The 12071-nt window shown below is 47.0% G+C and overlaps 1 protein-coding gene across 1 annotated transcript in view; it reads right to left on the minus strand.

Moving 5' to 3' along the window:
* The window catches only part of CAMTA2 (calmodulin binding transcription activator 2), a 91296-nt gene that overhangs the window by 68962 nt on the left and 10263 nt on the right, over positions 1 to 12071 (minus strand). Inside the window, exon 6 of the mRNA XM_075847366.1 lies at positions 11288 to 11441. Within this exon, the coding sequence (XP_075703481.1) occupies positions 11288 to 11441 (154 nt within the window). The remainder of the gene's footprint in view (positions 1 to 11287; positions 11442 to 12071) is intronic.

Consider the following 12071-nt stretch of genomic DNA (forward strand, 5'->3'; position numbering starts at 1 on the left):
ACATGAGCTTCTATATACTGATCCCCTCCCTTCACCCTCCTGTCTCTTACACATCCTTCTATATACTGATCCCCTCCCTTCACCCTCCTGTCTCTTACACATGTCATTCCATATACTGATCACCTCCCTTCACCCTCCTGTCTCTTACACATCCTTCTATATACTGATCCCCTCCCTTCACCCTCCTGTCTCTTACACATGTCATTCCATATACTGATCACCTCCCTTCACGCTCCTGTCCCTTACACATGTCCTTCTATATACTGATCACCTCACTTCACCCTCCTGTCTCTTACACATCCTTCTATATACTGATCCCCTCCCATCACCCTCCTGTCTCTTACACATGACCTTCTATATACTGATCACCACCCTTCACCCTCCTGTCCCTTACACATGTCCTTCTATATACTGATCACCTCCCTTCACCCTCATGTCTCTTACACATCCTTCTATATACTGATCACCTCTCTTCACCCGCCTACCTCTTACACATGTCCCTCTATATACTGACCCCCTTCCTTCACCCTTCTGTCTTACACATGAGCTTCTATATACTGATCCCCTCCCTTCACCCTCCTGTCTCTTACACATGAGCTTCTATATACTGATCCCCTCCCTTCACCCTCCTGTCTCTTACACATGTCCTTCTATATACTGATCCCCTCCCTTCACCCTCCTGTCTCTTACACATCCTTCTATATACTGATCACCTCCCTTCACCCTCCTGTCTCTTACACATCCTTCTATATACTGATCACCTCCCTTCACCCTCCTGTCTCTTACACATCCTTCTATATACTGATCCCCTCCCTTCACCCGCCTGTCTCTTACACATGTCCTTCTATATACTGATGCCCTCCCTTCACCATGCTGTCTCTTACACATCATTCCATATACTGATCCCCCTCCCTTCACTCTCCTGTCTCATACACATGTCCTTCTATATACTGATCCCCTCCCTTCACCATGCTGTCTCTTACACATCATTCCATATACTGATCCCCCTCCCTTCACTCTCCTGTCTCTTACACGTCCTATATACTGATCATCTCCCTTCACCCTCCTGTCTCTTACACATGTCCTATATACTGATCCCCTCCCTTCACCCTCCTGTCTCTTACACATCCTTCTATATACTGATCCCCTCCCTTCACCATGCTGTCTCTTACACATGTCCCTCTATATACTGATCCCCTCCCTTCACCCTCCTGTCTCTTACACATCATTCCATATATTGATCCCCCTCCTTTCACTCTCCTGTCTCATACACATGTCCTTCTATATACTGATCACCTCCCTTCACCCTCCTGTCTCTTACACATCCTTCTATATACTGATCCCCTCCCTTCACCCTCCTGTCTCTTACACATGTCATTCCATATACTGATCCCCTCCCTTCACCCTCCTGTCTCTTACACATGTCCTTCTATATACTGATGCCCTCCCTTCACCCTCCTGTCTATTACACATGTCCTTCTATATACTGATCCCGTCCCTTCACCATGCTGTCTCTTACACATGTCCCTCTATATACTGATCCCCTCCCTTCACCCTCCTGTCTCTTACACATCCTTCTATATACTGATCACCTCCCTTCACCCTCCTGTCTCTTACACATCCTTCTATATACTGATCACCTCCCTTCACCCTCCTGTCTCTTACACATCCTTCTATATACTGATCACCTCCCTTCACCTTCCTGTCTCTTACACATCCTTCTATATACTGATCACCTCCCTTCACCCTCCTGTCTCTTACACATCCTTCTATATACTGATCACCTCCCTTCACCCTCCTGTCTCTTACACATCCTTCTATATACTGATCCCCTCCCTTCACCCTCCTGTCTCTTACACATGTCATTCCATATACTGATCACCTCCCTTCACCTTCCTGTCTCTTACACATCCTTCTATATACTGATCACCTCCCTTCACCCTCCTGTCTCTTACACATCCTTCTATATACTGATCCCCTCCCTTCACCCTCCTGTCTCTTACACATGTCCTTCTATATACTGATGCCCTCCCTTCACCCTCCTGTCTATTACACATGTCCTTCTATATACTGATCCCCTCCCTTCACCATGCTGTCTCTTACACATGTCCCTCTATATACTGATCCCCTCCCTTCACCCGCCTGTCTCTTACACATCATTCCATATACGGATCCCCCTCCCTTCACTCTCCTGTCTCTTACACGTCCTATATACTGATCATCTCCCTTCACCCTCCTGTCTCTTACACATGTCCTATATACTGATCCCCTCCCTTCACCCTCCTGTCTCTTACACATCCTTCTATATACTGTTCACCTCCCTTCACCCTCCTGTCTCTTACACATCCTTCTATATACTGATCCCCTTCCTTCACCATGCTGTCTCTTACACATGTCCCTCTATATACTGATCCCCTCCCTTCACCCTCCTGTCTCTTACACATCATTCCATATATTGATCCCCCTCCCTTCACTCTCCTGTCTCATACACATGTCCTTCTATATACTGATCACCTCCCTTCACCCTCCTGTCTCTTACACATCCTTCTATATACTGATCCCCTCCCTTCACCCTCCTGTCTCTTACACATCCTTCTATATACTGATCACCTCCCTTCACCCTCCTGTCTCTTACACATCCTTCTATATACTGATCACCTCCCTTCACCCTCCTGTCTCTTACACATCCTTCTATATACTGATCACCTCCCTTCACCCTCCTGTCTCTTACACATCCTTCTATATACTGATCACCTCCCTTCACCCTCCTGTCTCTTACACATCCTTCTATATACTGATCCCCTCCCTTCACCCTCCTGTCTCTTACACATGTCCTTCTATATACTGATGCCCTCCCTTCACCCTCCTGTCTATTACACATGTCCTTCTATATACTGATCCCCTCCCTTCACCATGCTGTCTCTTACACATGTCCCTCTATATACTGATCCCCTCCCTTCACCCTCCTGTCTCTTACACATCCTTCTATATACTGATCACCTCCCTTCACCCTCCTGTCTCTTACACATCCTTCTATATACTGATCACCTCCCTTCACCCTCCTGTCTCTTACACATCCTTCTATATACTGATCCCCTCCCTTCACCCGCCTGTCTCTTACACATGTCCTTCTATATACTGATGCCCTCCCTTCACCCTCCTGTCTATTACACGTCCTTCTATATACTGATCCCCTCCCTTCACCATGCTGTCTCTTACACATCATTCCATATACTGATCCCCCTCCCTTCACTCTCCTGTCTCATACACATGTCCTTCTATATACTGATCCCCTCCCTTCACCATGCTGTCTCTTACACATCATTCCATATACTGATCCCCCTCCCTTCACTCTCCTGTCTCTTACACGTCCTATATACTGATCATCTCCCTTCACCCTCCTGTCTCTTACACATGTCCTATATACTGATCCCCTCCCTTCACCCTCCTGTCTCTTACACATCCTTCTATATACTGATCCCCTCCCTTCACCCTCCTGTCCCTTACACATGTCCCTCTATATACTGATCCTCTCCCTTCACCCTCCTGTCTATTACACATGTCCTTCTATATACTGATCCCCTCCCTTCACCATGCTGTCTCTTACACATCATTCCATATACTGATCCCCCTCCCTTCACTCTCCTGTCTCATACACATGTCCTTCTATATACTGATCCCCTCCCTTCACCATGCTGTCTCTTACACATCATTCCATATACTGATCCCCCTCCCTTCACTCTCCTGTCTCTTACACGTCCTATATACTGATCATCTCCCTTCACCCTCTTGTCTCTTACACATCCTTCTATATACTGATCAACTCCCTTCACCCTCCTGTCTCTTACACATCCTTCTATATACTGATCACCTCCCTTCACCCTCCTGTCCCTTACACATGTCCCTCTATATACTGATCCTCTCCCTTCACCCTCCTGTCTCTTACACATGACATTTTATATACTGATCCCCTCCCTTCACCCTCCTGTCTCTTACACATGTCCTTCTATATACCGATCCCCTCCCTTCACCCTCCTGTCTCTTACACATGTCCTTCTATATACTGATCCCCTCCCTTCACCCTCCTGTCTCTTACACATGTCCTTCTACATACGGATCCCCTCCCATCTCTTACACATGTCCCTCTATATACTGTTTACCTCCCTTCACCCTCCTGTCTCTTACACAGGTCACTCTATATACTGTTTACCTCCCTTCACCCTCCTGTCCCTTACACATGTCCATCTATATACTGATCACCTCCCTTCACCCTCCTGTCTCTTACACATCCTTCTATATGCTGATCACCTCCCTTCACCCTCCTGTCTCTTACACATCCTTCTATATACTGATCACCACCCTTCACCCTCCTGTCTCTTACACATGTCCCTCTATATACTGATCCCCTCCCTTCACCCTCCTATCTCTTACACATGACCTTCTATATACTGATCCCCTCCCTTCACCCTCCTGTTTCTTACACATGTCCTTCTATATACTGATCCCCTCCCTTCACCCTCCTGTCTCTTACACATGACCTTCTATATACGGATCCCCTCCCATCACCCTCCTGTCTCTTACACATGTCCTTCTATATACTGATCCCCTCCCTTCACCCTCCTGTCTCTTACACATGACCTTCTATATACGGATCCCCTCCCTTCACCCTCCTGTCTCTTACACAGGTCATTCCATATACTGATCACCTCCCTTCACCCTCCTGTCCCTTACACATGTCCTTCTATATACTGATCACCTCCCTTCACCCTCCTGTCTCTTACACATCCTTCTATATACTGATCACCTCCCTTCACCCTCCTGTCTCTTACACATGTCCTTCTATATACTGATCCCCTCCCTTCACCCTCCTGTCTCTTACACATCCTTCTATATACTGATCACCTCCCTTCACCCTCCTGTCTCTTACACATCCTTCTATATACTGATCACCTCCCTTCACCCTCCTGTTTCTTACACATCCTTCTATATACTGATCACCTCCCTTCACCCTCCTGTCTCTTACACATCCTTCTATATACTGATCACCTCCCTTCACCCTCATGTCTCTTACACATCCTTCTATATACTGATCCCCTCCCTTCACCCTCCTGTCTCTTACACATGAGCTTCTATATACTGATCCCCTCCCTTCACCCTCCTGTCTCTTACACATCCTTCTATATACTGATCCCCTCCCTTCACCCTCCTGTCTCTTACACATGTCATTCCATATACTGATCACCTCCCTTCACCCTCCTGTCTCTTACACATCCTTCTATATACTGATCCCCTCCCTTCACCCTCCTGTCTCTTACACATGTCATTCCATATACTGATCACCTCCCTTCACGCTCCTGTCCCTTACACATGTCCTTCTATATACTGATCACCTCACTTCACCCTCCTGTCTCTTACACATCCTTCTATATACTGATCCCCTCCCATCACCCTCCTGTCTCTTACACATGACCTTCTATATACTGATCACCACCCTTCACCCTCCTGTCCCTTACACATGTCCTTCTATATACTGATCACCTCCCTTCACCCTCATGTCTCTTACACATCCTTCTATATACTGATCACCTCTCTTCACCCGCCTACCTCTTACACATGTCCCTCTATATACTGACCCCCTTCCTTCACCCTTCTGTCTTACACATGAGCTTCTATATACTGATCCCCTCCCTTCACCCTCCTGTCTCTTACACATGAGCTTCTATATACTGATCCCCTCCCTTCACCCTCCTGTCTCTTACACATGTCCTTCTATATACTGATCCCCTCCCTTCACCCTCCTGTCTCTTACACATCCTTCTATATACTGATCACCTCCCTTCACCCTCCTGTCTCTTACACATCCTTCTATATACTGATCACCTCCCTTCACCCTCCTGTCTCTTACACATCCTTCTATATACTGATCCCCTCCCTTCACCCGCCTGTCTCTTACACATGTCCTTCTATATACTGATGCCCTCCCTTCACCATGCTGTCTCTTACACATCATTCCATATATTGATCCCCCTCCCTTCACTCTCCTGTCTCATACACATGTCCTTCTATATACTGATCACCTCCCTTCACCCTCCTGTCTCTTACACATCCTTCTATATACTGATGCCCTCCCTTCACCCTCCTGTCTCTTACACATCATTCCATATATTGATCCCCCTCCCTTCACCCTCCTGTCTATTACACATGTCCTTCTATATACTGATCCCCTCCCTTCACCATGCTGTCTCTTACACATGTCCCTCTATATACTGATCCCCTCCCTTCACCCTCCTGTCTCTTACACATCCTTCTATATACTGATCACCTCCCTTCACCCTCCTGTCTCTTACACATCCTTCTATATACTGATCATCTCCCTTCACCCTCCTGTCTCTTACACATGTCCTATATACTGATCCCCTCCCTTCACCCTCCTGTCTCTTACACATCCTTCTATATACTGATCCCCTCCCTTCACCATGCTGTCTCTTACACATCATTCCATATATTGATCCCCCTCCCTTCACTCTCCTGTCTCATACACATGTCCTTCTATATACTGATCACCTCCCTTCACCCTCCTGTCTCTTACACATCCTTCTATATACTGATGCCCTCCCTTCACCCTCCTGTCTCTTACACATCATTCCATATATTGATCCCCCTCCCTTCACCCTCCTGTCTATTACACATGTCCTTCTATATACTGATCCCCTCCCTTCACCATGCTGTCTCTTACACATGTCCCTCTATATACTGATCCCCTCCCTTCACCCTCCTGTCTCTTACACATCCTTCTATATACTGATCACCTCCCTTCACCCTCCTGTCTCTTACACATCCTTCTATATACTGATCACCTCCCTTCACCCTCCTGTCTCTTACACATCCTTCTATATACTGATCACCTCCCTTCACCTTCCTGTCTCTTACACATCCTTCTATATACTGATCACCTCCCTTCACCCTCCTGTCTCTTACACATCCTTCTATATACTGATCACCTCCCTTCACCCTCCTGTCCCTTACACATCCTTCGATATACTGATCCCCTCCCTTCACCCTCCTGTCTCTTACACATGTCATTCCATATACTGATCACCTCCCTTCACCTTCCTGTCTCTTACACATCCTTCTATATACTGATCACCTCCCTTCACCCTCCTGTCTCTTACACATCCTTCTATATACTGATCCCCTCCCTTCACCCTCCTGTCTCTTACACATGTCCTTCTATATACTGATGCCCTCCCTTCACCCTCCTGTCTATTACACATGTCCTTCTATATACTGATCCCCTCCCTTCACCATGCTGTCTCTTACACATGTCCCTCTATATACTGATCCCCTCCCTTCACCCTCCTGTCTCTTACACATCATTCCATATACTGATCCCCCTCCCTTCACTCTCCTGTCTCATACACATGTCCTTCTATATACTGATCACCTCCCTTCACCCTCCTGTCTCTTACACATCCTTCTATATACTGATCCCCTCCGTTCACCATGCTCTCTCTTACACATGTCCCTCTATATACTGATCCCCTCCCTTCACCCTCCTGTCTCTTACACATCATTCCATATACGGATCCCCCTCCCTTCACTCTCCTGTCTCTTACACGTCCTATATACTGATCATCTCCCTTCACCCTCCTGTCTCTTACACATGTCCTATATACTGATCCCCTCCCTTCACCCTCCTGTCTCTTACACATCCTTCTATATACTGTTCACCTCCCTTCACCCTCCTGTCTCTTACACATCCTTCTATATACTGATCCCCTCCCTTCACCCTCCTGTCTCTTACACATCCTTCTATATACTGATCACCTCCCTTCACCCTCCTGTCTCTTACACATCCTTCTATATACTGATCACCTCCCTTCACCCTCCTGTCTCTTACACATCCTTCTATATACTGATCACCTCCCTTCACCCTCCTGTCTCTTACACATCCTTCTATATACTGATCACCTCCCTTCACCCTCCTGTCTCTTACACATCCTTCTATATACTGATCCCCTCCCTTCACCCTCCTGTCTCTTACACATGTCCTTCTATATACTGATCCCCTCCCTTCACCCTCCTGTCTCTTACACATGTCATTCCATATACTGATCACCTCCCTTCACCCTCCTGTCCCTTACACATGTACTTCTATATACTGATCACCTCCCTTCACCCTCCTGTCTCTTACAAATCCTTCTATATACTGATCACCTCCCTTCACCCTCCTGTCTTACACATCCTTCTATATACTGATCCCCTCCCTTCACCCTCCTGTCTCTTACACATGTCCCTCTAAATACTAATTACCTCCCTTCACCCTCCTGTCTTTAACACAGGTCATTCGATATACTGATCACCTCCCTTCACCCTCCTGTCCCTTACACATGTCGTTCTATATACTGATCACCTCCCTTCACCCTCCTGTCTCTTACACATCCTTCTATATACTGATCACCTCTCTTCACCCGCCTGCCTCTTACACATGTCCCTCTATATACTGACCCCCTCCCTTCACCCTTCTGTCTTACACATGAGCTTCTATATACTGATCCCCTCCCTTCACCCTCCTGTCTCTTACACATGAGCTTCTATATACTGATCCCCTCCCTTCACCCTCCTGTCTCTTACACATCCTTCTATATACTGATCACCTCCCTTCACCCTCCTGTCTTACACATCCTTCTATATACTGATCACCTCCCTTCACCCTCCTGTCTCTTACACATCCTTCTATATACTGATCACCTCCCTTCACCCTCCTGTTTTTTACACATCCTTCTATATACTGATCACCTCCCTTCACCCTCCTGTCTCTTACACATCCTTCTATATACTGATCACCTCCCTTCACCCTCCTGTCTCTTACACATCCTTCTATATACTGATCCCCTCCCTTCACCCTCCTGTCTCTTACACTTCATTCCATATACTGATCACCTCCCTTCACCCTCCTGTCCCTTACACATGTCCTTCTATATACTGATCACCTCCCTTCACCCTCCTGTCTCTTACACATCCTTCTATATACTGATCCCCTCCCTTCACCCTCCTGTCTCTTACACATGTCCCTCTAAATACTGATTACCTCCCTTCACCCTCCTGTCTTTTACACAGGTCATTCCATATACTGATCACATCCCTTCACCCTCCTGTCCCTTACACATGTCCTTCTATATACTGATCACCTCCCTTCACCCTCCTGTCTCTTACACATCCTTCTATATACTGATCCCCTCCCTTCACCCTCCTGTCTCTTACACATCCTTCTATATACTGATCCCCTCTCTTCACCCGCCTGCCTCTTACACATGTCCCTCTATATACTGACCCCCTCCCTTCACCCTTCTGTCTTACACATGAGCTTCTATATACTGATCCCCTCCCTTCACCCTCCTGTCTCTTACACATGAGCTTCTATATACTGATCCCCTCCCTTCACCCTCCTGTCTCTTACACATGTCCTTCTATATACTGATCCCCTCCCTTCACCCTCCTGTCTCTTACACATCCTTCTATATACTGATCGCTTCCCTTCACCCTCCTGTCTCTTACACATCCTTCTATATACTGATCACCTCCCTTCACCCTCCTGTCTCTTACACATGTCCTTCTATATACTGATGCCCTCCCTTCACCCTCCTGTCTATTACACATGTCCTTCTATATACTGATTCCCTCCCTTCACCATGCTGTCTCTTACACATCCTTCTATATACTGATCACCTCCCTTCACCCTCCTGTCTCTTACACATCCTTCTATATACTGATCCCCTCCCTTCACCCTCCTGTCTCTTACACATGTCCTTCTATATACTGATGCCCTCCCTTCACCCTCCTGTCTATTACACATGTCCTTCTATATACTGATTCCCTCCCTTCACCATGCTGTCTCTTACACATGTCCCTCTATATACTGATCCCCTCCCTTCACCCTCCTGTCTCTTACACATCATTCCATATACTGATCCCCCTCCCTTCACTCTCCTGTCTCATACACATGTCCTTCTATATACTGATCACCTCCCTTCACCCTCCTGTCTCTTACACATGTCCCTCTATACACTGATCACCTCCATTCACCCTCCTGTCTCTTACACATCCTTCTATATACTGATCCCCTCCCTTCACCCTCCTGTCTCTTACACATGTCCTTCTATATACCGATCACCTACCTTCACCCTCCTGTCTCTTACACATGACCTTCTATATACTGATCACCTCCCTTCACCCGCCTGTCTCTTACACATGTCCCTCTATATACAGATCACCTCCCTTCACCCTCCTGTCTCTTACATGTCCTTCTATATACTGATCCCCTCCCTTCACCCTCCTGTCTCTTACACATATCCCTTTATATACTGATCCCCTCCCTTCACCCTCCTGTCTCTTACACATGACCTTCTATATACTGATCACCTCCCTTCACCCTCCTGTCTCTTACACATGTCCCTCTATATACTGATCACCTCCTTTCACCCGCCTGTCTCTTACACATGTCCCTCTATATACTGATCACCTCCCTTCACCCTCCTGTCTCTTACACATTACCTTCTATATACTGATCCCCTCCCTTCACCCTCCTGTCTCTTACACATGTTCTTCTATATACTGATCCCCTCCCTTCACCCTCCTGTCTCTTACACATGTTCTTCTATATACTGATCCCCTCCCTTCACCCTCCTGTCTTACACATGTCCTATATACTGATCACCTCCCTTCACCCTCCTGTCTCTTACACATGTCCTTCTATATACCGATCACCTCCCTTCACCCTCCTGTCTCTTACACATGTCCCTCTATATACTGATCACCTCCCTTCACACTCCTGTCTCTCACACATGAGCTTCTATATACTGATCACCTCCCTTCAACCTCCTGTCTCTTACACATGTCCTTCTATATACCGATCACCTCCCTTCACCCTCCTGTCTCTTATACATGTCCTTCTATATACTGATCCCCTCCCTTCACCCTCCTGTCTCTTACACATGTCCCTCTATATACTGATCACCTCCCTTCACCCTCCTGTCCCTTACACATGATCTTCTATACACTGATCCCCTCCCTTCACCCTCCTGTCTCTTACACATGTCCCTACATATACTGATCCCCTCCCTTCACCCTCCTGTCTCTTACACATGTTCTTCTATATACTGATCCCCTCCCTTCACCCTCCTGTCTCTTACACATGTTCTTCTATATACTGATCCCCTCCCTTCACCCTCCTGTCTTACACATGTCCTATATACTGATCACCTCCCTTCACCCTCCTGTCTCTTACACATGGGCTTCAGTTGACTGATTAGCTCTTCCTTGCTCCACTTCATCCATTCCTTTCGGTCACTGCTGGTCGAGCAGAGGATGGGACCACAGATCTTCCCGCAGTCTTCAATGGCCGGGACATTCAGATAGTGAACTAGGACAATATCGGGGTTCTGTAAATAATGAGAGATGGTTCACTCAAGGTCCATTTCTCCTATAATCACTAAAGCGGACTTGATGCTCAGTGATCCCCACGCTTTCTCTAGTCATAGTCTTTATTTCTTAACCCCGTCCATCACCGACATGACTTCATTCTACTTCACCTATGCGGAGATGTGGCAATTATCAGAAGATATCAGGAAGAATTAAACAAAGAGGAACGGTAACCAACTAAAGTGATGGAGAGACAGGAGAGCTGTATTAAGAGTCAGCTGTGTCTCACTGAGGACCCCCCATGGCCACATGACTAACTGCAGTATCCAGAAAACAACACCACAGAGTACACCGATGAGCCAGAACATTAAACCACCTGCCTAATAATGTGTGGTCCCCCTTTACCCACCAAAACGGCTCTGACCCTTCCAACAAAGACGTTGGCACCAGATCCTGTAAGGTGTGAGGTGCGGACTCCAGGGATCGGACTTGATCGATCAGATTGAGATCTGGGGAATTTAGAGACAACATCTTGAAGTCTTTGTCGTGTTCCTCAATATTCCTGGACAATGTCTGCAGTGTGGCGGGGGCATTATCCTGCAGTGTGGCGGGGGCATTATCCTGCAGTGTGGCGGGGGCGTTATCCTGCA

This window comes from Rhinoderma darwinii (assembly GCF_050947455.1).
Source record: "Rhinoderma darwinii isolate aRhiDar2 chromosome 3 unlocalized genomic scaffold, aRhiDar2.hap1 SUPER_3_unloc_2, whole genome shotgun sequence".
Classification (NCBI taxonomy): Eukaryota; Metazoa; Chordata; class Amphibia; order Anura; family Rhinodermatidae; genus Rhinoderma; species Rhinoderma darwinii.